Source organism: Oncorhynchus mykiss, chromosome 21 (genome assembly GCF_013265735.2).
Source record: "Oncorhynchus mykiss isolate Arlee chromosome 21, USDA_OmykA_1.1, whole genome shotgun sequence".
NCBI classification, from domain to species: domain Eukaryota; kingdom Metazoa; phylum Chordata; class Actinopteri; order Salmoniformes; family Salmonidae; genus Oncorhynchus; species Oncorhynchus mykiss.
The window spans coordinates 63,784,323-63,811,822 of record NC_048585.1 but is presented as its reverse complement, the minus strand read 5'-3'; the positions used below and the strand labels follow the sequence as shown (position 1 = coordinate 63,811,822).

General features: G+C 50.8%; 1 protein-coding gene across 1 annotated transcript in view; it reads right to left on the bottom strand.

The window, feature by feature from the left end:
* zgc:158659 (uncharacterized protein LOC791141 homolog) overlaps positions 1–27,500 on the bottom strand; it is a 149,735-nt gene that overhangs the window by 1,935 nt on the left and 120,300 nt on the right. The window contains exons 20-25 of the mRNA XM_036958414.1: positions 25,317–25,438; positions 24,079–24,157; positions 10,426–10,596; positions 3,951–4,068; positions 2,608–2,759; positions 2,364–2,526 (exon numbers count right to left, since the gene is read on the bottom strand). Coding sequence (XP_036814309.1) covers positions 2,364–2,526; positions 2,608–2,759; positions 3,951–4,068; positions 10,426–10,596; positions 24,079–24,157; positions 25,317–25,438 — 805 coding nt within the window. The remainder of the gene's footprint in view (positions 1–2,363; positions 2,527–2,607; positions 2,760–3,950; positions 4,069–10,425; positions 10,597–24,078; positions 24,158–25,316; positions 25,439–27,500) is intronic.

Here is a 27,500-nt window from a genome sequence, read left to right as displayed (position 1 = left end):
TTTAGACCTGGGACACCAGGTGGGTGATTCCCCTCTAATCAGGGACTGATTTAGACCTGGGACACCAGGTGGGTGCAATTCATTATCAGGCATAACAGAAAACCACGCAGAAGTCTGGGAAGTCCAGGCTCTCATTTGAATCCCCATGGAACAGGGTCTTCCTCAGGTAGGGTCAGGGGTCAGTTTTTTTAAATTATCTGTTGGCTCGTCTGCAGAGCGAGGGTTTTCCTCAGATAGGTCCAGGGATTCTGTACTGACTGTTGGCTCGTCTACAGAGCGAGGGTTTTCCTCAGATAGTGTCAGGGATTCTGTACTGACTGTTGGCTCGTCTACAGAGTGAGGGTTTTCCTCTGGTACGGTTAGGGGTTAGGGGTTCTGTACTGCCTGTTAGCTCGTCTACAGAGCGAGGGTTTTCCTCAGATAGGGTCAGGGGTCAGGGATTCTGTACTGCCTGTTGGCTCTTCTCCAGAGCGAGGGTCCATCCTCAGGTACGGTTAGGGGTCAGGGGTTCTGTATTACCTGTTGGCTCTTCTCCAGAGCGAGGGTCTTCCTCAGGTACGGTTAGGGGTCAGGGGTTCTGTATTACCTGTTGGCTCTTCTCCAGAGCGAGGGTCTTCCTCAGGTACGGTTAGGGGTCAGGGGTTCTGTACTACCTGTTGGCTCTTCTCCAGAGCGAGGGTCTTCCTCAGGTAGGGTCAGGGGTTCTATACTACCTGTTGGCTCTTATCCAGAGCGAGGGTCTTCCTCAGGTACGGTTAGGGGTCAGGGGTTCTGTATTACCTGTTGGCTCTTCTCCATAGCGAGGGTCTTCCTCAGGTACGGTTAGGGGTCAGGAGTTCTGTATTACCTGTTTGCTCTTCTCCAGAGCGAGGGTCTTCCTCAGGTACGGTCAGGGGTCAGGGGTTCTGTATTACCTGTTGGCTCTTCTCCAGAGCGAGGGTCTTCCTCAGGTACGGTCAGGGGTCAGGGGTTCTGTATTACCTGTTGGCTCTTCTCCAGAGCGAGGGTCTTCCTCAGGTACGGTCAGGGGTCAGGGGTTCTGTATTACCTGTTGGCTCTTCTCCAGAGCGAGGGTCTTCCTCAGGTACGGTCAGGGGTCAGGGGTTCTGTATTACCTGTTGGCTCTTCTCCAGAGCGAGGGTCTTCCTCAGGTAGGGTCAGGGGTTCTATACTACCTGTTGGCTCTTATCCAGAGTGAGGGTCTTCCTCAGGTACGGTTAGGGGTTAGGGGTCAGGGGTTCTGTATTACCTGTTGGCTCTTCTCCAGAGCGAGGGTCTTCCTCAGGTAGGGTCAGGGGTTCTATACTACCTGTTGGCTCTTATCCAGAGCGAGGGTCTTCCTCAGGTACGGTTAGGGGTCAGGGGTTCTGTATTACCTGTTGGCTCTTCTCCAGAGCGAGGGTCTTCCTCAGGTACGGTTAGGGGTCAGGAGTTCTGTATTACCTGTTTGCTCTTCTCCAGAGCGAGGGTCTTCCTCAGGTACGGTCAGGGGTCAGGGGTTCTGTATTACCTGTTGGCTCTTCTCCAGAGCGAGGGTCTTCCTCAGGTACGGTTAGGGGTCAGGGGTTCTGTATTACCTGTTGGCTCTTCTCCAGAGCGAGGGTCTTCCTCAGGTACGGTTAGGGGTCAGGGGTTCTGTATTACCTGTTGGCTCTTCTCCAGAGCGAGGGTTTTCCTCAGGTACGGTTAGGGGTCAGGGGTTCTGTATTACCTGTTGGCTCTTCTCCAGAGCGAGGGTCTTCCTCAGGTACGGTCAGGGGTCAGGGGTTCTGTATTACCTGTTGGCTCTTCTCCAGAGCGAGGGTCTTCCTCAGGTAGGGTCAGGGGTTCTATACTACCTGTTGGCTCTTCTCCAGAGTGAGGGTCTTCCTCAGGTAGGGTCAGGGGTTCTATACTACCTGTTGGCTCTTCTCCAGAGTGAGGGTCTTCCTCAGGTAGGGTCAGGGGTTCTGTACTACCTGTTGGCTCTTCTCCAGAGCGAGGGTCTTCCTCAGGTACGGTTAGGGGTCAGGGGTTCTGTATTACCTGTTGGCTCTTCTCCAGAGCGAGGGTCTTCCTCAGGTACGGTTAGGGGTCAGGGGTTCTGTATTACCTTTTGGCTCTTCTCCAGAGCGAGGGTCTTCCTCAGGTACGGTTAGGGGTCAGCAGGGGTTCTGTATTACCTGTTGGCTCTTCTCCAGAGCGAGGGTCTTCCTCAGGTAGGGTCAGGTGTCAGGGGTTCTGTATTACCTGTTGGCTCTTCTCCAGAGCGAGGGTCTTCCTCAGGTACGGTTAGGGGTCAGGGGTTCTGTACTACCTGTTGGCTCTTCTCCAGAGCGAGGGTCTTCCTCAGGTACGGTCAGGGGTCAGGGGTTCTGTATTACCTGTTGGCTCTTCTCCAGAGCGAGGGTCTTCCTCAGGTAAGCAATGTCATCAAAGGACTGTAGTTCAGGCATGCCACAGCCCAGCAACAGGGAGAACAGGTTGATGAACAGAGAGGCATGCTGTCGGATGGATAGGTACGCCTTGTAACACATCTCCTGGAACCTGTGGGGAAGGGGGGTGGGGTTAACAGGGGGTGTGTTCTCTGTGTGTGTACTGTTTGTATGTGTACGGTGTATGTTGTACCTCTCAAACTCTTTGGTCTTGGTACACTCCTGGACTCCCTTACTGATGACAATCAGGAAGTCTTGTGTCAGAACGAAGGGAACTCTCTCTCTCTTATAGCCAAACTTCTTCTTCTTATGATCCAGGAAGTGGCCAAAGTCTATATGGAACAGCTAGGGGGGGGGGGGGGGGGGGGGGGGGGTGGATGGAGAGGGAGAGAGAGATGATGGAGACAGAGAGAGATGGAGGGAGGGAGCGGATGGAGAGGGAGAGAGAGGATGGAGGGAGTGGATGGAGAGTGAGAGAGAGAGAGGATGGAGACAGAGAAAGAGGATGGAGGGAGTGGATGGAGGGAGAGGATGGAGAGGGAGAGAGAGAGGATGGAGGGAGTGGATAGAGAGGGAGAGAGAGAGGATGGAGACAGAGGGAGTGGATGGAGAGGATGGATAGGGAGAGAGAGGATGGATGGAGCGGATGGAGACAGAGAGAGAGGATGGAGAGGGAGAGAGAGGATGGAGACAGAGGGAGATGGAGGGAGAGCGAGAGGATGGAGGCAGAGAGAGATGATGGAGGGAGCGGATGGAGAGGGAGAGAGAGAGGATGGAGACAGAGGGAGTGGATGGAGAGGATGGAGAGGGAGAGAGAGAGGATGGAGAGGATGGATAGGGAGAGGATGGATGGAGCGGATGAATACAAAGAGAGAGGATGGAGAGGGAGAGAGAGGATGGAGAGGGAGAGAGAGGATGGATGGAGCAGATGGAGACAGAGAGAGAGGATGGAGAGGATGGAGAGGGAGGGTGAGGATGGAGAGGGAGAGAGAGAGAGAGGATGGAGGGAGCGGATGGAGAGGGAGAGAGAGAGGATGGAGACAGAGGGAGTGGATGGAGAGGATGGATAGGGAGAGAGAGGATGGATGGAGCGGATGGAGACAGAGAGAGAGGATGGAGAGGGAGAGAGAGGATGGAGATGGAGGGAGCAGAGGGAGAGCGAGAGGATGGAGGCAGAGAGAGATGATGGAGGGAGCGGATGGAGAGGGAGAGAGAGAGGATGGAGACAGCGGATGGAGACAGAGAGAGAGGATGGAGGGAGTGGATGGAGAGTGAGAGAGAGAGAGGATGGAGACAGAGAGAGAGGATGGAGGGAGTGGATGGAGAGGGAAAGGATGGAGAGGGAGAGAGAGAGGATGGAGAGGGAGAGAGATAGGATGGAGGGAGTGGATGGAGAGGAGGGAGAGAGAGAGGATGGAGACAGAGAGATAGGATGGAGGGAGCGGATGGAGAGGATGGAGAGGGAGAGAAGATGGAAAATAAAAAATCAGAGTTACCTATTGGTTCATTTCTTCAGATAGATGGTATGTGTGTTACCTGTCCGTTCTCCTTAACCATGATGTTGGAGTTGTGTCTGTCTCCAATACCCAGGATGAAGGTGGCTACGCAGTAGCCTGCACAGGACCTGGTGAACAGGTCAATCGCTCGGTCATACCTGGGAATGAATAGGGTTACAGGTCAATCACTCTGTCACACCTGGGAATGAATAGGGTTACAGGTCTATCTGGGAATGAATAGGGTTACAGGTCTATCTGGGAATGAATAGGGTTACAGGTCAATCACTCTCACACCTGGGAATGAATAGGGTTACAGGTCTATCTGGGAATGAATAGGGTTACAGGTCTATCTGGGAATGAATAGGGTTACAGGTCAATCACTCTCACACCTGGGAATGAATAGGGTTACAGGTCTCTCTGGGAGTGAATAGGGTTACAGGTCAATCACTCTGTCACACCTGGGAATGAATAGGGTTACAGGTCTATCTGGGAATGAATAGGGTTACAGGTCTATCTGGGAATGAATAGGGTTACAGGTCAATCACTCTCACACCTGGGAATGAATAGGGTTACAGGTCAATCACTCTGTCACACCTGGGAATGAATAGGGTTACAGGTCAATCACTCTGTCACACCTGGGAATGAATAGGGTTACAGGTCTATCTGGGAATGAATAGGGTTACAGGTCTATCTGGGAATGAATAGGGTTACAGGTCAATCACTCTCACACCTGGGAATGAATAGGGTTACAGGTATATCTGGGAGTGAATAGGGTTACAGGTCAATCACTCTGTCACACCTGGGAATGAATAGGGTTACAGGTCTATCTGGGAATGAATAGGGTTACAGGTCAATTTGGGAATGAATGGGGTTACAAGTCAATCTGGGAATCAATAGGGTTACAGGTCAATCTGGGAATGAATAGGGTTACAGGTCAATCACTCTGTCACACCTGGGAATGAATAGGGTTACAGGTCAATCACTCTGTCACACCTGGGAATGAATAGGGTTACAGGTCAATTTGGGAGTGAATAGGGTTACAGGTCAATCTGGGAATGAATAGGGTTACAGATCAATCTGGGAATGAATAGGATTACAGGTCAATCTGGGAATGAATAGGATTACAGGTCAATCTGGGAATGAATAGGGTTACAGATCAATCTGGGAATGAATAGGGTTACAGGTCAATCTGGGAGTGAATAGGGTTACAGATCAATCTGGGAATGAATAGGGTTACAGATCAATCTGGGAATGAATAGGGTTACAGGTAAATCACTCTGCCACACCTGGGAATGAATAGGGTTACAGGTCTATCTGTGAATGAATAGGGTTACAGGTCAATCACTCTGCCACACCTGGGAGTGAATAGGGTTACAGGTCTATCTGTGAATGAATAGGGTTACAGGTCAATCACTCTGTCACACCTGGGAATGAATAGGGTTACAGGTCAATCTGTGAATGAATAGGGTTACAGGTCAATCACTCTGTCACACCTGGGAATGAATGGGGTTACAGGTCAATCACACTGTTACTACTGGGAGTGAATAGGGTTACAGGTCAATCTGGGAGTGAACAGCGTTACAGGTCAATCTGGGAATGAATAGGGTTACAGGTCAATCTGGGAATGAATGGGGTTACAAGTCAATCTGGGAATGAATAGGGTTACAGGTCAATCTGGGAATGAATAGGGTTACAGGTCAATCACTCTGTCACACCTGGGAATGAATGGGGTTACAGGTCAATCACACTGTTACAACTGGGAGTGAATAGGGTTACAGGTCAATCTGGGAGTGAACAGGGTTACAGGTCAATCTGAGAATGAGTAGGGTTACAGGTCAATCTGGGAATAAATAGGGTTACAGGTCTATCTGGGAATGAATAGGGTTACAGGTCAATCACTCTGTCACACCTGGGAATGAATAGGGTTACAGGTCAATCACTCTGTCACACCTGGGAATGAATAGGGTTACAGGTCAATTTGGGAGTGAATAGGGTTACAGGTCAATCTGGGAATGAATAGGGTTACAGGTCAATCTGGGAATGAATAGGGTTACAGGTCAATCAGGGAATGAATAGGGTTACAGGTCAATCACTCTGTAACACCTGGGAATGAATAGGGTTACAGGTCAATCACTCTGTCATACCTGGGAATGAATAGGGTTACAGGTCAATCTGGGAATGAATAGGGTTACAGGTCAATCTGGGAATGAATAGGGATACAGGTCAATCACTCTGTCACACCTGGGAATGAATAGGGTTACAGGTCAATCTGGGAATGAATAGGGTTACAGGTCAATCTGGGAATGAATAGGGTTACAGGTCAATCACTCTGTAACACCTGGGAATGAATAGGGTTACAGGTCAATCACTCTGTCATACCTGGGAATGAATAGGGTTACAGGTCAATCTGGGAATGAATAGGGTTACAGGTCTATCTGGGAATGAATAGGGTTACAGGTCAATCACTCTGTCACACCTGGGAATGAATAGGGTTACAGGTCAATCACTCTGTCACACCTGGGAATGAATAGGGTTACAGGTTAATCTGTGAATGAATAGGGTTACAGGTCAATCACTGTGTCACACCTGGGAATGAATAGGGTTACAGGTCAATCTGGGAATGAATAGGGTTACAGGTCAATCTGGGTATGAATAGGGTTACAGGTCAATCACTCTGTCACACCTGGGAATGAATAGGGTTACATGTCTATCACTCTGTCATACCTGGGAATGAATAGGGTTACAGGTCTATCTGGGAGTGAATAGGGTTACAGGTCTATCTGGGAGTGAATAGGGTTACAGGTCTACCCGGGAGTGAATAGGGTTACAGGTCTATCTGGGAGTGAATAAGGTTACAGGTCTATTTGGGAGTGAATAGGGTTACAGGTCTGTCTGGGAGTGAATAGGGTTACAGGTCTACCTGGGAGTGAATAGGGTTACAGGTCTATCTGGGACTGAATAGGGTTACAGGTCAATCACTCTGTCATACCTGGGAGTGAATAGGGTTACAGGTCTACCTGGGAGTGAATAGGGTTACAGGTCATACCTGGGAGTGAATAGGGTTACAGGTCTATCTGCGAGTGAATAGGGTTATAGGTCTATCTAGGAGTGAATAGGGTTACAGGTCTATCTGGGAGTGAATAGGGTTACAGGTCTACCTGGGAGTGAATAGGGTTACAGGTCTATCTGGGAGTGAATAGGGTTACAGGTCAATCAATCTGTCAAACCTGGGAATGAATAGGGTTACAGGTCAATCACTCTGTCACACCTGGGTATGAATAGGGTTACAGGTCAATCTGGGAATGAATAGGGTTACAGGTCTATCTGGGAGTGAATAGGGTTACAGGTCTATCTGGGAGTGAATAAGGTTACAGGTCTATTTGGGAATGAATAGGGTTACAGGTCTGTCTGGGAGTGAATGGGGTTACAGGTCTACCTGGGAGTGAATAGGGTTACAGGTCTATCTGGGACTGAATAGGGTTACAGGTCAATCACTCTGTCATACCTGGGAATGATTAGGGTTACAGGTCAATCACTCTGTCATACCTGGGAGTGAATAGGGTTACAGGTATACCTGGGAGTGAATAGGGTTACAGGTCATACCTGGGAGTGAATAGGGTTAAAGGTCTATCTGGGAGCGAATAGGGTTACAGGTCTACCTGGGAGTGAATAGGGTTACAGGTCTATCTGGGAGCTAATAGGGTTACAGGCCTACCTGATAGTGAATAGGGTTACAGGTATATCTGGGAGTGATTAGGGTTACAGGTCTATCTGGGAGTGAATAGGGTTAAAGGTCAATCACTCTGTCATACCTGGGAGTGAATAGGGTTACAGGTCTATCTGGGAGCTAACAGGGCTACAGGTCTACCTGGTAGTGAATAGGGTTACAGGTCAATCACTCTGTCATACCTGGGAGTGAATAGGGTTACAGGTCTATCTGGGAGTGAATAGGGTTACAGGTCTATCTGGGAGTCAATAGGGTTACAGGTCTATCTGGGAGTGAATAAGGTTACAGGTCTATTTGGGAGTGAATAGGGTTACAGGTCTGTCTGGGAGTGAATAGGGTTACAGGTCTACCTGGGAGTGAATAGGGTTACAGGTCTATCTGGGACTGAATAGGGTTACAGGCCAATCACTCTGTCATACCTGGGAATGATTAGGGTTACAGGTCAATCACTCTGTCATACCTGGGAGTGAATAGGGTTACAGGTCTACCTGGGAGTGAATAGGGTTACAGGTCATACCTGGGAGTGAATAGGTTTACAGGTCTATCTGGGAGCGAATAGGGTTACAGGTCTACCTGGGAGTGAATAGGGTTACAGGTCTACCTGGGAGTGAATAGGGTTACAGGTCTATCTAGGAGTGAATAGGGTTACAGGTCTATCTGGGAGTGAATAGGGTTACAGGTATATCTGGGAGTGAATAGAGTTAAAGGTCAATCACTCTGTCATACCTGGGAGTGAATAGGGTTACAGGTCTATCTGGGAGCTAATAGGGCTACAGGTCTACCTGGTAGTGAATAGGGTTACAGGTCAATCACTCTGTCATACCTGGGAGTGAATAGGGTTACAGGTCTATCTGGGAATGAATAGGGTTACAGGTCAATCACTCTGTCACACCTGGGTATGAATAGGGTTACAGGTCAATCTGGGAATGAATAGGGTTACAGGTCTATCTGGGAATGAATAGGGTTACAGGTCAATCACTCTGTCACACCTGGGAATGAATAGGGTTACAGGTCAATCACTCTGTCATACCTGGGAATGAATAGGGTTACAGGTCAATCACTCTGTCACACCTGGGAATGAATAGGGTTACAGGTTAATCTGGGAATGAATAGGGTTACAGGTCAATCACTCTGTCACACCTGGGAATGAATAGGGTTACAGGTCAATCTGGGAATGAATAGGGTTACAGGTCAATCTGGGAATGAATAGGGTTACAGGTCAATCTGGGTATGAATAGGGTTACAGGTCAATCACTCTGTCATACCTGGGAATGAATAGGGTTACAGGTCTATCTGGGAGTGAATAGGGTTACAGGTCTATTTGGGAGTGAATAGGGTTACAGGTCTACCTGGGAGTGAATAGGGTTACAGGTCTATCTGGGAGTGAATAGGGTTACAGGTCTATCTGGGAGTGAATAGGGTTACAGGTCAATCACTCTGTCATACCTGGGAGTGAATAGGGTTACAGGTCTACCTGGGAGTGAATAGGGTTACAGGTCATACCTGGGAGTGAATAGGGTTACAGGTCTATCTGGGAGTGAATAGTGTTACAGGTCTATCTGGGAGTGAATAGGGTTACAGGTCTATCTGGGAGTGAATAGGGTTACAGGTCTATCTGGGAGTGAATAGGGTTACAGGTCAATCACTCTGTCATACCTGGGAGTGAATAGGGTTACAGGTCAATCACTCTGTCATACCTGGGAGTGAATAGGTATCTGGGAGTGAATAGGGTTACAGGTCTATCTGGTAGTGAATACGGTTACAGGTCTATCTGGGAGTGAATAGGGTTACAGGTCTACCTGGGAGTGAATAGGGTTACAGGTCTATCTGGGAGTGAATAGGGTTACAGGTATCTGGGAGTGAATAGGCTTTTAATTCACTGTGTAACAGAGGCAGGTGAAACAGACAGACAGGTGAAACAGACAGATAGTTAGACAGACAGACAGGTGAAACAGACAGATAGTTAGACAGACAGACAGGTGAAACAGACAGGTGAAACAGACAGACAGGTGTAACAGGAAGACAGACAGGTGTTTATTTATTTTGTACCTTTATTTAACTAGGCAAGTCAGTTAAGAACAAATTCTTATTTTCAATGACGGCCTAGTGGGTTAACTGCCTGTTCAGGGGCAGAACAACAGATTTGTCCTTGTCAGCTCGGGGGTTTGAACTTGCAACCTTCCGGTTACTAGTCCAACGCTCTAACCACTAGGCTACCCTGCCGCCACTAGGCTACCTGTCTGTAACAGACAGACAGGTGTAACAGACAGACAGGTGTAACAGGAAGACAGACAGGTGAAACAGGAAGACAGACAGGTGTAACAGACAGAGGGGTGTAACAGGAAGACAGACAGGTGTAACAGACAGACAGACAGGTGTAACAGGAAGACAAACAGGTGTAACAGACAGACAGGTGAAACAGACATACAGGTGTAACAGGAAGAGAGACAGGTGTAACAAACAGACAGACAGGTGAAACAGACAGACAGGTGTAACAGACAGGTGTAACAGACAGACAGGTGTAACAGACAGACAGACAGACAGGTGTAACAGACAGACAGGTGTAACGGACAGACAGGTGTAACAGACAGACAGGTGTAACAGACAGACAGACAGGTGTAACAGACAGACAGGTGTAACAGACAGACAGGTGTAACGGACAGACAGGTGTAACAGACAGACAGGTGTAACAGACAGACAGACAGGTGTAACGGACAGACAGGTGTAACGGACAGACAGGTGTAACAGACAGACAGGTGTAACAGACAGACAGGTGACCTCTACCCACCCCTCTCCTCTGTTCTTGTCCTTGATCCAGTGGTGCAGTGTGTGGCTGTTGAACTGCAGCGCCCCCTTCAGGCCTCCTTTACACTGGATCTGCATGATGGTGTAGCTGTTCTTCACAACCTCTATCAGCCCCACACAGTCCCCTATAGACAGACAGCCATACGGTAACATCCTGTAGGGAGGGGTTAAATAGAGGTCAACACACAGTCCCCTATAGACAGACAGCCATACGGTAACATCCTGTAGGGAGGGGTTACCCTCCTCCCTCTGATCAATGTTTCAGTAGGTCTACACCCTGAAGTTTAACACTTGTGTACAACACACACACACACACACACACACACACACACACACACACACACACACACACACACACACACACACACACACACACACAAACACACAAACTGTTAGAGCTTCAGTCACTCTAAATGACTACAGGATGAAACAGCTGGCTCTCTGGATACAAATAATTTTATAAAATTGTCCAATAACTCCAACAATGAAAACACCGGACCATCTAGAACCAGCAGCAGACCACCCTGTATCCCACTATGTTAACCAGCAGACCACCCTGTATCCAACTGTGTTAACCAGCAGACCACCCTGTACCCCACTATGTTAACCAGCAGCAGACCACCCTGTACCCCACTATTTTAACCAGCAGCAGACCACCCTGTACCCCACTATGTTAACCAGCAGCAGACCACCCTGTATCCCACTATGTTAACCAGAAGCAGACCACCTGTACCCCACTATGTTAACCAGCAGCAGACCACCCTGTATCCCAGTGCTGGCTTTAACCAGCAGCAGACCACCCTGTACCCCACTGCTGGCTTTAACCAGCAGCAGACCACCCTGCATCCCACTGCTGTCTTTAACCAGCAGCAGACCACCCTGTAGCCCACTGTGTTAACCAGCAGCAGACCACCCTGTACCTCACTATGTTAACCAGCAGCAGACCACCCTGTATCCCACTATGTTAACCACCAGCAGACCACCCTGTACCCCACTGTGTTAACCAGCAACAGACCACCCTGGACCCCACTGTGTTAACCAGCAGCAGACCACCCTGCATCCCACTATGTTAACCAGCAGCAGACCACCGTGCATCCCACTGGCTTTAACCAGCAGCAGACCACCCTGTAGCCCACTGTGTTAACCAGCAGCAGACCACCCTGTACCTCACTATGTTAACCAGCAGCAGATCACCCTGTATCCCACTATGTTAACCACCAGCAGACCACCCTGTACCCCACTGTGTTAACCAGCAGCAGACCACCCTGTACCCCACTGTGTTAACCAGCAGCAGACCACCCTGTACCCCACTATGTGAACCAGCAGCAGACCACCCTGCATCCCACTGGCTTTAACCAGCAGCAGACCACCCTGTATCCCACTATGTTAACCAGCAGCAGACCACCCTGCACCCCACTATGTTAACCAGCAGACCACCCTGTATCCCACTGGCTTTAACCAGCAGCAGACCACCCTGTACCCTACTGCTGGCTTTAACCAGCAGACCACCCTGTACCCCACCGCTGGCTTTAACCAGCAGACCACCCTGTACCCCACTGCTGGCTTTAACCAGCAGACCACCCTGTACCCCACTGCTGTCTTTAACCAGCAGACCACCCTGTACCCCACTGCTGTCTTTAACCAGCAGACCACCCTGCATCCCACTGCTGTCTTTAACCAGCAGCAGACCACCCTGCATCCCACTGCTGTCTTTAACCAGCAGACCACCCTGTATCCCACTGTGTTAACCAGCAGCAGACCACCCTGTATCCCACTGTGTTAACCAGCAGCAGACCACCCTGCATCCCACTGCTGTCTTTAACCAGCAGACCACCCTGTATCCCACTGGCTTTAACCAGCAGCAGACCACCCTGCATCCCACTGCTGTCTTTAACCAGCAGCAGACCACCCTGCATCCCACTGCTGTCTTTAACCAGCAGCAGACCACCCTGCATCCCACTGTCTTTAACCAGCAGCAGACCACCCAGTATCCCACTGCTGGCTTTAACCAGCAGACCACCCTGCATCCCACTGCTGGCTTTAACCAGCAGACCACCCTGCATCCCACGGTGTTAACCAGCAGACCACCCTGCATTCCAATGCTGGCTTTAACCAGCAGACCACCCTGCATCCCACTGTGTTAACCACCAGCAGACCACCCTGCATCCCACTGCTGTCTTTAACCAGCAGCAGACCACCCTGCATCCCACTGCTGTCTTTAACCAGCAGACCACCCTGTATCCCACTGTGTTAACCAGCAGCAGACCACCCTGCATCCCACTGCTGTCTTTAACCAGCAGACCACCCTGTATCCCACTGGCTTTAACCACCAGCAGACAACCCTGCATCCCACTGCTGGCTTTAACCAGCAGCAGACCACCCAGTATCCCACTGTGTTAACCAGCAGCACATCACCCTGTATCCCACTGCTGGCTTTAACTAGCAGCAGACCACCCTGTATCCCACTGTCTTTAACCTGCAGACCACCCTGTATCCCACTGTCTTTAACCAGCAGACCACCCTGTATCCCACTGCTGGCTTTAACTAGCAGCAGACCACCCTGTATCCCACTGCTGGCTTTAACTAGCAGCAGACCACCCTGTATCCCACTGCTGGCTTTGACCAGCAGACCACCCTGTATCCCACTGTCTTTAACCAGCAGACCACCCTGTATCCCATTGCTGGCTTTAACCAGCAGACCACCCTCTATCCCACTGTCTTTAACCAGCAGCAGACCACCCTGTATCCCACTGCTGGCTTTAACCAGCAGACCACCCTGTATCCCACTGTCTTTAACCAGCAGCAGACCACCCTGCATCTCACTGCTGTCTTTAACCAGCAGACCACCCTGTACCCCACTATGTTAACCAGCAGCAGACCACCCTGCATCCCACTGTGTTAACCAGCAGCAGACCATCCTGTATCCCACTATGTTAACCAGCAGCAGACCACCCTGTATCCCACTGTGTTAACCAGCAGCAGACCACCCTGCATCCCACTGGCTGGAACCAGCAGCAGACCACCCTGTATCCCACTGCTGGCTGGAACCAGCAGCAGACCACCCTGTACCCCACTGCTGTCTTTGACCAGCAGACCACCCTGTATCCCACTGTCTTTAACCAGCAGACCACCCTGTATCCCATTGCTGGCTTTAACCAGCAGACCACCCTCTATCCCACTGTCTTTAACCAGCAGCAGACCACCCTGTACCCCACTGCTGTCTTTAACCAGCAGACCACCCTGTATCCCACTGCTGTCTTTAACCAGCAGAGCACCCTGTATCCCACTGCTGTCTTTAACCAGCAGACCACCCTGTATCCCACTGCTGTCTTTAACCAGCAGACCACCCTGTATCCCACTGCTGTCTTTAACCAGCAGACCACCCTGTATCCCACTGATGGTTAAACTGCTGGATTTAACCAGCAGCAGACCACCCTGTATCCCACTGCTGTCTTTAACCAGCAGACCACCCTGTATCCCACTGCTGTCTTTAACCAGCAGACCACCCTGTATCCCACTGGCTTTAACCAGCAGACCACCCTGTATCCCACAGGCTTTAACCAGCAGCAGACCACCCTGTATCCCACTGGCTTTAACCAGCAGACCAACCTGTATCCCACTGCTGTCTTTAACCAGCAGACCACCCTGTATCCCACTGCTGTCTTTAACCAGCAGACCACCCTGTATCCCACTGCTGGCTTTAACCAGCAGCAGACCACCCTGCATCCCACTGCTGTCTTTAACCAGCAGACCACCCTGTATCCCACTGGCTTTAACCAGCAGCAGACCACCCTGCATCCCACTGCTGTCTTTAACCAGCAGCAGACCACCCTGCATCCCACTGCTGTCTTTAACCAGCAGCAGACCACCCTGCATCCCACTGTCTTTAACCAGCAGCAGACCACCCTGTATCCCACTGTCTTTAACCAGCAGACCACCCTGTATCCCACTGCTGGCTTTAACTAGCAGCAGACCACCCTGTATCCCACTGCTGGCTTTAACTAGCAGCAGACCACCCTGTATCCCACTGCTGGCTTTGACCAGCAGACCACCCTGTATCCCACTGTCTTTAACCAGCAGACCACCCTGTATCCCATTGCTGTCTTTAACCAGCAGACCACCCTCTATCCCACTGTCTTTAACCAGCAGCAGACCACCCTGTATCCCACTGCTGGCTTTAACCAGCAGACCACCCTGTATCCCACTGTCTTTAACCAGCAGCAGACCACCCTGCATCTCACTGCTGTCTTTAACCAGCAGACCACCCTGTACCCCACTATGTTAACCAGCAGCAGACCACCCTGCATCCCACTGTGTTAACCAGCAGCAGACCATCCTGTATCCCACTATGTTAACCAGCAGCAGACCACCCTGTATCCCACTGTGTTAACCAGCAGCAGACCACCCTGCATCCCACTGGCTGGAACCAGCAGCAGACCACCCTGTATCCCACTGCTGGCTGGAACCAGCAGCAGACCACCCTGTACCCCACTGCTGTCTTTGACCAGCAGACCACCCTGTATCCCACTGTCTTTAACCAGCAGACCACCCTGTATCCCATTGCTGGCTTTAACCAGCAGACCACCCTCTATCCCACTGTCTTTAACCAGCAGCAGACCACCCTGTACCCCACTGCTGTCTTTAACCAGCAGACCACCCTGTATCCCACTGCTGTCTTTAACCAGCAGACCACCCTGTATCCCACTGCTGTCTTTAACCAGCAGACCACCCTGTATCCCACTGCTGTCTTTAACCAGCAGAGCACCCTGTATCCCACTGCTGTCTTTAACCAGCAGACCACCCTGTATCCCACTGCTGTCTTTAACCAGCAGACCACCCTGTATCCCACTGCTGTCTTTAACCAGCAGACCACCCTGTATCCCACTGATGGTTAAACTGCTGGATTTAACCAGCAGCAGACCACCCTGTATCCCACTGCTGTCTTTAACCAGCAGACCACCCTGTATCCCACTGCTGTCTTTAACCAGCAGACCACCCTGTATCCCACTGGCTTTAACCAGCAGACCACCCTGTATCCCACAGGCTTTAACCAGCAGCAGACCACCCTGTATCCCACTGCTGGCTGGAACCAGCAGCAGACCACCCTGTACCCCACTGCTGTCTTTGACCAGCAGACCACCCTGTATCCCACTGTCTTTAACCAGCAGACCACCCTGTATTCCATTGCTGGCTTTAACCAGCAGACCACCCTCTATCCCACTGTCTTTAACCAGCAGCAGACCACCCTGTACCCCACTGCTGTCTTTAACCAGCAGACCACCCTGTATCCCACTGCTGTCTTTAACCAGCAGACCACCCTGTATCCCACTGCTGTCTTTAACCAGCAGACCACCCTGTATCCCACTGCTGTCTTTAACCAGCAGAGCACCCTGTATCCCACTGCTGTCTTTAACCAGCAGACCACCCTGTATCCCACTGCTGTCTTTAACCAGCAGACCACCCTGTATCCCACTGATGGTTAAACTGCTGGATTTAACCAGCAGCAGACCACCCTGTATCCCACTGCTGTCTTTAACCAGCAGACCACCCTGTATCCCACTGCTGTCTTTAACCAGCAGACCACCCTGTATCCCACTGGCTTTAACCAGCAGACCACCCTGTATCCCACAGGCTTTAACCAGCAGCAGACCACCCTGTATCCCACTGGCTTTAACCAGCAGACCAACCTGTATCCCACTGCTGTCTTTAACCAGCAGACCACCCTGTATCCCACTGCTGTCTTTAACCAGCAGACCACCCTGTATCCCACTGCTGGCTTTAACCAGCAGCAGACCACCCTGCATCCCACTGCTGTCTTTAACCAGCAGACCACCCTGTATCCCACTGGCTTTAACCAGCAGCAGACCACCCTGCATCCCACTGCTGTCTTTAACCAGCAGCAGACCACCCTGCATCCCACTGCTGTCTTTAACCAGCAGCAGACCACCCTGCATCCCACTGTCTTTAACCAGCAGCAGACCACCCTGTATCCCACTGTCTTTAACCAGCAGACCACCCTGTATCCCACTGCTGGCTTTAACTAGCAGCAGACCACCCTGTATCCCACTGCTGGCTTTAACTAGCAGCAGACCACCCTGTATCCCACTGCTGGCTTTGACCAGCAGACCACCCTGTATCCCACTGTCTTTAACCAGCAGACCACCCTGTATCCCATTGCTGTCTTTAACCAGCAGACCACCCTCTATCCCACTGTCTTTAACCAGCAGCAGACCACCCTGTATCCCACTGCTGGCTTTAACCAGCAGACCACCCTGTATCCCACTGTCTTTAACCAGCAGCAGACCACCCTGCATCTCACTGCTGTCTTTAACCAGCAGACCACCCTGTACCCCACTATGTTAACCAGCAGCAGACCACCCTGCATCCCACTGTGTTAACCAGCAGCAGACCATCCTGTATCCCACTATGTTAACCAGCAGCAGACCACCCTGTATCCCACTGTGTTAACCAGCAGCAGACCACCCTGCATCCCACTGGCTGGAACCAGCAGCAGACCACCCTGTATCCCACTGCTGGCTGGAACCAGCAGCAGACCACCCTGTACCCCACTGCTGTCTTTGACCAGCAGACCACCCTGTATCCCACTGTCTTTAACCAGCAGACCACCCTGTATCCCATTGCTGGCTTTAACCAGCAGACCACCCTCTATCCCACTGTCTTTAACCAGCAGCAGACCACCCTGTACCCCACTGCTGTCTTTAACCAGCAGACCACCCTGTATCCCACTGCTGTCTTTAACCAGCAGACCACCCTGTATCCCACTGCTGTCTTTAACCAGCAGACCACCCTGTATCCCACTGCTGTCTTTAACCAGCAGAGCACCCTGTATCCCACTGCTGTCTTTAACCAGCAGACCACCCTGTATCCCACTGCTGTCTTTAACCAGCAGACCACCCTGTATCCCACTGCTGTCTTTAACCAGCAGACCACCCTGTATCCCACTGATGGTTAAACTGCTGGATTTAACCAGCAGCAGACCACCCTGTATCCCACTGCTGTCTTTAACCAGCAGACCACCCTGTATCCCACTGCTGTCTTTAACCAGCAGACCACCCTGTATCCCACTGGCTTTAACCAGCAGACCACCCTGTATCCCACAGGCTTTAACCAGCAGCAGACCACCCTGTATCCCACTGCTGGCTGGAACCAGCAGCAGACCACCCTGTACCCCACTGCTGTCTTTGACCAGCAGACCACCCTGTATCCCACTGTCTTTAACCAGCAGACCACCCTGTATTCCATTGCTGGCTTTAACCAGCAGACCACCCTCTATCCCACTGTCTTTAACCAGCAGCAGACCACCCTGTACCCCACTGCTGTCTTTAACCAGCAGACCACCCTGTATCCCACTGCTGTCTTTAACCAGCAGACCACCCTGTATCCCACTGCTGTCTTTAACCAGCAGACCACCCTGTATCCCACTGCTGTCTTTAACCAGCAGAGCACCCTGTATCCCACTGCTGTCTTTAACCAGCAGACCACCCTGTATCCCACTGCTGTCTTTAACCAGCAGACCACCCTGTATCCCACTGCTGTCTTTAACCAGCAGACCACCCTGTATCCCACTGATGGTTAAACTGCTGGATTTAACCAGCAGCAGACCACCCTGTATCCCACTGCTGTCTTTAACCAGCAGACCACCCTGTATCCCACTGCTGTCTTTAACCAGCAGACCACCCTGTATCCCACTGGCTTTAACCAGCAGACCACCCTGTATCCCACAGGCTTTAACCAGCAGCAGACCACCCTGTATCCCACTGGCTTTAACCAGCAGACCAACCTGTATCCCACTGCTGTCTTTAACCAGCAGACCACCCTGTATCCCACTGCTGTCTTTAACCAGCAGACCACCCTGTATCCCACTGGCTTCAACCAGCAGACCACCCTGTATCCCACAGGTTTTAACCAGCAGCAGACCACCCTGTATCCCACTGGCTTTAACCAGCAGACCACCCTGTATCCCACTGCTGGCTTTAACCAGCAGCAGACCACCCTGCATCCCACTGCTGTCTTTAACCAGCAGCAGACCACCCTGCATCCCACTGTCTTTAACCAGCAGCAGACCACCCAGTATCCCACTGCTGGCTTTAACCAGCAGACCACCCTGCATCCCACTGCTGGCTTTAACCAGCAGACCACCCTGCATCCCACAGTGTTAACCAGCAGACCACCCTGCATTCCAATGCTGGCTTTAACCAGCAGACCACCCTGCATCCCACTGTGTTAACCACCAGCAGACCACCCTGCATCCCACTGCTGTCTTTAACCAGCAGCAGACCACCCTGCATCCCACTGCTGTCTTTAACCAGCAGACCACCCTGTATCCCACTGTGTTAACCAGCAGCAGACCACCCTGTATCCCACTGTGTTAACCAGAAGCAGACCACCCTGCATCCCACTGCTGTCTTTAACCAGCAGACCACCCTGTATCCCACTGGCTTTAACCACCAGCAGACCACCCTGCATCCCACTGCTGGCTTTAACCAGCAGCAGACCACCCTGTATCCCACTGTGTTAACCAGCAGCACATCACCCTGTATCCCACTGCTGGCTTTAACTAGCAGCAGACCACCCTGTATCCCACTGTCTTTAACCAGCAGACCACCCTGTATCCCACTGTCTTTAACCAGCAGCAGACCACCCTGCATCTCACTGCTGTCTTTAACCAGCAGACCACCCTGTACCCCACTATGTTAACCAGCAGCAGACCACCCTGCATCCCACTGTGTTAACCAGCAGCAGACCATCCTGTATCCCACTATGTTAACCAGCAGCAGACCACCCTGTATCCCACTGTGTTAACCAGCAGCAGACCACCCTGCATCCCACTGGCTGGAACCAGCAGCAGACCACCCTGTACCCCACTGCTGTCTTTGACCAGCAGACCACCCTGTATCCCACTGTCTTTAACCAGCAGACCACCCTGTATCCCATTGCTGGCTTTAACCAGCAGACCACCCTCTATCCCACTGTCTTTAACCAGCAGCAGACCACCCTGTACCCCACTGCTGTCTTTAACCAGCAGACCACCCTGTATCCCACTGCTGTCTTTAACCAGCAGACCACCCTGTATCCCACTGCTGTCTTTAACCAGCAGACCACCCTGTATCCCACTGCTGTCTTTAACCAGCAGAGCACCCTGTATCCCACTGCTGTCTTTAACCAGCAGACCACCCTGTATCCCACTGCTGTCTTTAACCAGCAGACCACCCTGTATCCCACTGCTGTCTTTAACCAGCAGACCACCCTGTATCCCACTGATGGTTAAACTGCTGGATTTAACCAGCAGCAGACCACCCTGTATCCCACTGCTGTCTTTAACCAGCAGACCACCCTGTATCCCACTGCTGTCTTTAACCAGCAGACCACCCTGTATCCCACTGGCTTTAACCAGCAGACCACCCTGTATCCCACAGGCTTTAACCAGCAGCAGACCACCCTGTATCCCACTGCTGGCTGGAACCAGCAGCAGACCACCCTGTACCCCACTGCTGTCTTTGACCAGCAGACCACCCTGTATCCCACTGTCTTTAACCAGCAGACCACCCTGTATTCCATTGCTGGCTTTAACCAGCAGACCACCCTCTATCCCACTGTCTTTAACCAGCAGCAGACCACCCTGTACCCCACTGCTGTCTTTAACCAGCAGACCACCCTGTATCCCACTGCTGTCTTTAACCAGCAGACCACCCTGTATCCCACTGCTGTCTTTAACCAGCAGACCACCCTGTATCCCACTGCTGTCTTTAACCAGCAGAGCACCCTGTATCCCACTGCTGTCTTTAACCAGCAGACCACCCTGTATCCCACTGCTGTCTTTAACCAGCAGACCACCCTGTATCCCACTGCTGTCTTTAACCAGCAGACCACCCTGTATCCCACTGATGGTTAAACTGCTGGATTTAACCAGCAGCAGACCACCCTGTATCCCACTGCTGTCTTTAACCAGCAGACCACCCTGTATCCCACTGCTGTCTTTAACCAGCAGACCACCCTGTATCCCACTGGCTTTAACCAGCAGACCACCCTGTATCCCACAGGCTTTAACCAGCAGCAGACCACCCTGTATCCCACTGGCTTTAACCAGCAGACCAACCTGTATCCCACTGCTGTCTTTAACCAGCAGACCACCCTGTATCCCACTGCTGTCTTTAACCAGCAGACCACCCTGTATCCCACTGGCTTCAACCAGCAGACCACCCTGTATCCCACAGGTTTTAACCAGCAGCAGACCACCCTGTATCCCACTGGCTTTAACCAGCAGACCACCCTGTATCCCACTGCTGGCTTTAACCAGCAGCAGACCACCCTGCATCCCACTGCTGTCTTTAACCAGCAGCAGACCACCCTGCATCCCACTGTCTTTAACCAGCAGCAGACCACCCAGTATCCCACTGCTGGCTTTAACCAGCAGACCACCCTGCATCCCACTGCTGGCTTTAACCAGCAGACCACCCTGCATCCCACAGTGTTAACCAGCAGACCACCCTGCATTCCAATGCTGGCTTTAACCAGCAGACCACCCTGCATCCCACTGTGTTAACCACCAGCAGACCACCCTGCATCCCACTGCTGTCTTTAACCAGCAGCAGACCACCCTGCATCCCACTGCTGTCTTTAACCAGCAGACCACCCTGTATCCCACTGTGTTAACCAGCAGCAGACCACCCTGTATCCCACTGTGTTAACCAGAAGCAGACCACCCTGCATCCCACTGCTGTCTTTAACCAGCAGACCACCCTGTATCCCACTGGCTTTAACCACCAGCAGACCACCCTGCATCCCACTGCTGGCTTTAACCAGCAGCAGACCACCCTGTATCCCACTGTGTTAACCAGCAGCACATCACCCTGTATCCCACTGCTGGCTTTAACTAGCAGCAGACCACCCTGTATCCCACTGTCTTTAACCAGCAGACCACCCTGTATCCCACTGTCTTTAGCAGCAGACCACCCTGTATCCCACTGCTGGCTTTAACTAGCAGCAGACCACCCTGTATCCCACTGCTGGCTTTAACTAGCAGCAGACCACCCTGTATCCCACTGCTGGCTTTGACCAGCAGACCACCCTGTATCCCACGGTCTTTAACCAGCAGACCACCCTGTATCCCATTGCTGGCTTTAACCAGCAGACCACCCTCTATCCCACTGTCTTTAACCAGCAGCAGACCACCCTGTATCCCACTGCTGGCTTTAACCAGCAGACCACCCTGTATCCCACTGTCTTTAACCAGCAGCAGACCACCCTGCATCTCACTGCTGTCTTTAACCAGGAGACCACCCTGTACCCCACTGTGTTAACCAGCAGCAGACCATCTTGTATCCCACTATGTTAACCAGCAGCAGACCACCCTGTATCCCACTGTGTTAACCAGCAGCAGACCACCCTGCATCCCACTGGCTGGAACCAGCAGCAGACCACCCTGTATCCCACTGCTGGCTGGAACCAGCAGCAGACCACCCTGTACCCCACTGCTGTCTTTGACCAGCAGACCACCCTGTATCCCACTGTCTTTAACCAGCAGACCACCCTGTATCCCATTGCTGGCTTTAACCAGCAGACCACCCTCTATCCCACTGTCTTTAACCAGCAGCAGACCACCCTGTACCCCACTGCTGTCTTTAACCAGCAGACCACCCTGTATCCCACTGCTGTCTTTAACCAGCAGACCACCCTGTATCCCACTGCTGTCTTTAACCAGCAGACCACCCTGTATCCCACTGCTGTCTTTAACCAGCAGAGCACCCTGTATCCCACTGCTGTCTTTAACCAGCAGACCACCCTGTATCCCACTGCTGTCTTTAACCAGCAGACCACCCTGTATCCCACTGCTGTCTTTAACCAGCAGACCACCCTGTATCCCACTGGCTTTAACCAGCAGACCACCCTGTATCCCACAGGCTTTAACCAGCAGCAGACCACCCTGTATCCCACTGGCTTTAACCAGCAGACCACCCTGTATCCCACTGCTGGCTTTAACCAGCAGCAGACCACCCTGTATCCCACTGGCTTTAACCAGCAGACCACCCTGCACCCCACTGTCTTTAACCAGCAGCAGACCACCCTGTAACCCACTGCTGTCTTTAACCAGCAGACCACCCTGTATCCCACTGTCTTTAACCAGCATACCACCCTGCATACCACCGCTGGCTTGCTTCTGAAGCTAAGCAGGGTTGGTCCTGGTCAGTCTCTGGATGGGAGACCAGATGCTGCTGGAAGTGGTTTTGGAGGGCCAGTAGGGGTTCCCTCTGGTCTAAAGAGAATCCAGGTCAGTGAAGAGTACTCTTCCCTCTGGAGTAAAGAGACCCCAGGGCAGTGAAGAGTACTCTTCCCTCTGGACTCTTCCCTCAGTCCTACAGGCCCTAGTTTCTACCTTCTTAACAACACTATCAACAAGGCAGGCCCTAGTTTCTACCTTCTTAACAACACTATCAACAAGGCAGGCCCTAGTTTCTACCTTCTTAACAACACTATGAACAAGGCAGGTCCTACAGGCCCTAGTTTCTACCTTCTTAACAACACTATCAACAAGGCAGACCCTAGTTTCTACCCTCTTAACAACACTATCAACAAGGCAGGCCCTAGTTTCTACCTTCTTAACAACACTATGAACAGGGCAGGTCCTACAGGCCCTAGTTTCTACCTTAACAACACTATCAACAAGGCAGGTCCTACAGGCCCTAGTTTCTACCTTCTTAACAACACTATCAACAAGGCAGGTCCTACAGGCCCTAGTTTCTACCTTCTTAACAACACTATGAACAAGGCAGGTCCTACAGGCCCTAGTTTCTACCTTCTTAACAACATTATCAACAAGGCAGGTCCTACAGGCCCTAGTTTCTACCTTCTTAACAACACTATCAACAAGGCAGGTCCTACAGGCCCTAGTTTCTACCTTCTTAACAACACTATCAACAAGGCAGGCCCTAGTTTCTACCCTCTAAACAACACTATCAACAAGGCAGGCCCTAGTTTCTACCTTCTTAACAACACTATGAACAAGGCAGGTCCTACATGCCCTAGTTTCTACCTTCTTAACAACACTATGAACAGGGCAGGTCCTACAGGCCCTAGTTTCTACCTTCTTAACAGCACTATCAACAAGGCAGGTCCTACAGGCCCTAGTTTTGTAACAACATAAACTCTGTCCTGATAACATAAACTCTGTCCTGATAACATGACTAAACTCTGTCCTGATAACATAAACTCTGTCCTGATAACATAAACTCTGTCCTGATAACATGACTAAACTCTGTCCTGATAACATAAACTCTGTCCTGATAACATGACTAAACTCTGTCCTGATAACATAAACTCTGTCCTGATAACATAAACTCTGTCCTGATAACATGACTAAACTCTGTCCTGATAACATAAACTCTGATAAACTCTTGTCCAGCTCGCTAACAATCGGCAAAACTAAAGCTAGACAGTCAGGAAGCATAAAACATTTTTAAAAACGATGGACAGAGGACTATTTTGGGACCTCAATTTGACAGCCCCCCCCCTTCTGTGCTTTATGTCCAGTCGTGTGTGTGTGTGTGTGTGTGTGTGTGTGTGTGTGTGTGTGTGTGTGTGTGTGTGTGTGTGTGTGTGTGTGTGTGTGTGTTCTTACCTTAGGTCTAATCCCTGGTTCTGCCAGATATTCTCCATTATTTTAATTATCTGCAGAGTCAACATGTCCTGGCGTAGATCTACACGCACAGAAACACAGATCAGAGGATGATTTAGGGAGAGTCAAACACAGATCAGAGGATGTTTTAGGAAGAGTCAAACACAGATCAGAGGATGTTTTAGGGAGAGTCAAACACAGATCAGAGGATGTTTTAGGAAGAGTCAAACACAGATCAGAGGATGATTTAGGGAGAGTCAAACAGATCAGAGGATGTTTTAGGAAGAGTCAAACACAGATCAGAGGATGATTTAGGGAGAGTCAAACACAGATCAGGGGATGTTTTAGGAAGAGTCAAACACAGATCAGAGGATGATTTAGGGAGAGTCAAACAGATCAGAGGATGTTTTAGGGAGAGTCAAACACAGATCAGAGGATGTTTTAGGGAGAGTCAAACACAGATCAGAGGATGATTTAGGGAGAGTCAAACAGATCAGAGGATGTTTTAGGGAGAGTCAAACACAGATCAGAGGATGTTTTAGGGAGAGTCAAACACAGATCAGAGGATGATTTAGGGAGAGTCAAACACAGATCAGGGGATGTTTTAGGGAGAGTCAAACAGATCAGAGGATGTTTTAGGGAGAGTCAAACAGATCAGAGGATGTTTTAGGGAGAGTCAAACACAGATCAGAGGATGTTTTAGGGAGAGTCAAACACAGATCAGAGGATGATTTAGGGAGAGTCAAACACAGATCAGGGGATGTTTTAGGGAGAGTCAAACACAGATCAGAGGATGTTTTAGGGAGAGTCAAACACAGATCAGAGGATGTTTTAGGGAGAGTCAAACACAGATCAGAGGATGTTTTAGGGAGAGTCAAACACAGATCAGAGGATGTTTTAGGGAGTCAAACAGATCAGAGGATGTTTTAGTTCAAAGTTCTGATATCAATAGTGCTATTACATAAACATTGTATAAATAGTAGTACATAAACATATACACTCCACTCCCGAAACACACACACACACACGAGCACGCACACAAACACACAAACACACGCACAAACACGCACTGCACACACACACACACACACACACACACACACACACACACACACACACACACACACACACACACACACACACACACACACACACACACACACACACACACACACACACACACACACACACACACACACAAACAATAACATACACAGCCTACACCCCTCCATCCCCCTCACCATCTCCGTTCTTGAAGATGACCTCGTTGTTAGTAAACAGTAGTTCACTCATGATGTCAGGGTTATCCCAGTTCAGCCACAGAGGACGCTTTGCTGAAGACATGATCCTACACTCCTCTAACCTGGGGGAGGGAGAGAACACAGATCAGCCACAGAGAACGCTTTGCTTAAGACATGATCCTACACTCCTCTAACCTGGGGGAGGGAGAGAACACAGATCAGCCACAGAGAACGCTTTGCTGAAGACATTATCATGACCTCTAACCTTCGCTGGTCATACGGCTCCCTGGGCCAACAGGTAGAGCGCTCGCTCCAGCAGTATTTTGATCCCAAATGGCCCCTTGACCTGGATCCCAAAAGGCCCCTTGACTTGGATCCCAAATGGCCCCTTGACCTGGATCCCAAAAGGCCCCTTGACTTGGATCCCAAATGGCCCCTTGACCTGGATCCCAAAAGGCCCCTTGACTTGGATCCCAAAAGGTCCCTTGACCTGGATCCCAAAAGGCCCCTTGACCTGGATCCCAAAAGGCCCCTTGACTTGGATCCCAAAAGGTCCCTTGACCTGGATCCCAAAAGGCCCCTTGACTTGGATCCCAAAAGGTCCCTTGACCTGGATCCCAAAAGGTCGCTTGACCTGGATCCCAAATGGCCCCTTGACCTGGATCCCAAAAGGCCCCTTGACTTGGATCCCAAATGGCCCCTTGACCTGGATCCCAAAAGGCCCCTTGACTTGGATCCCAAAAGGTCCCTTGACCTGGATCCCAAAAGGCCCCTTGACCTGGATCCCAAAAGGCCCCTTGACTTGGATCCCAAAAGGTCCCTTGACCTGGATCCCAAAAGGCCCCTTGACTTGGATCCCAAAAGGTCCCTTGACTTGGATCCCAAAAGGCCCCTTGACTTGGATCCCAAAAGGTCCCTTGACCTGGATCCCAAAAGGTCCCTTGACCTGGATCCCAAAAGGCCCCTTGACTTGGATCCCAAAAGGTCCCTTGACCTGGATCCCAAATGGCCCCTTGACCTGGATCCCAAAAGGCCCCTTGACTTGGATCCCAAAAGGCCCCTTGACCTGGATCCCAAATGGCCCCTTGACCTGGATCCCAAATGGCCGCCTGGGCCCGAGCAGGGACGCCCAGCCCAAAATGGCCGCCGCTGCACCAAAGCTGGAGAGCCAGGCGCCCCCCGGGGCTAAGAGACCTTGAGGTCGCAGAAGGGATGGCTGTCTTCATGGGGTGAGAACCGGGCATGTGAAGGACCCAGCATCCTCTAAATAGTCTGTTAACTAATATCTGCACACAGGTAACATAACCTGACTATCCCCAGGAGTCTCCGCCTTGTTTCTCTAGTTGTCAAAAAACAGGTTTCTGAAATTGCACTGGCACCTGTCTGGCAGACCTGGAACCGAAGGCCCCAACACCCACGGACCCTCAGGGGTCGGCCACAGGGGGAAACCAGTGGTACCTGTCGTAGTCTGTTAGAGCAGGTGGTCTGTTAGAGCAGATAGTCTGTTAGAGCAGGTAGTCTGTTAGAGCAGGTAGTCTGTTAGAGCAGATAGTCTGTTAGAGCAGGTAGTCTGTTAGAGCAGATAGTCTGTTAGAGCAGATAGTCTGTTAGAGCAGGTAGTCTGTTAGAGCAGATAGTCTGTTAGAGCAGGTAGTCTGTTAGAGCAAGTAGTCTGTTAGAGCAGATAGTCTGTTAGAGCAGGTAGTCTGTTAGAGCAGATAGTCTGTTAGAGCAGGTAGTCTGTTAGAGCAGGTAGTCTGTTAGAGCAGATAGTCTGTTAGAGCAGGTAGTCTGTTAGAGCAGATAGTCTGTTACGGCAGATAGTCTGTTAGAGCAGGTAGTCTGTTAGAGCAGATAGTCTGTTAGAGCAGGTAGTCTGTTAGAGCAGGTAGTCTGTTAGAGCAGGTAGTCTGTTAGAGCAGGTAGTCTGTTAGAGCAGGTAGTCTGTTAGAGCAGGTAGTCTGTTAGAGCAGGTAGTCTGTTAAAGCAGGTAGTCTGTTAGAGCAGGTAGTCTGTTAAAGCAGGTAGTCTGTTAGAGCAGGTAGTCTGTTAGAGCAGGTAGTCTGTTAGAGCAGGTAGTCTGTTAGAGCAGGTAGTCTGTTAGAGCAGGTAGTCTGTTAAAGCAGGTAGTCTGTTAGAGCAGGTAGTCTGTTAAAGCAGGTAGTCTGTTAGAGCAGGTAGTCT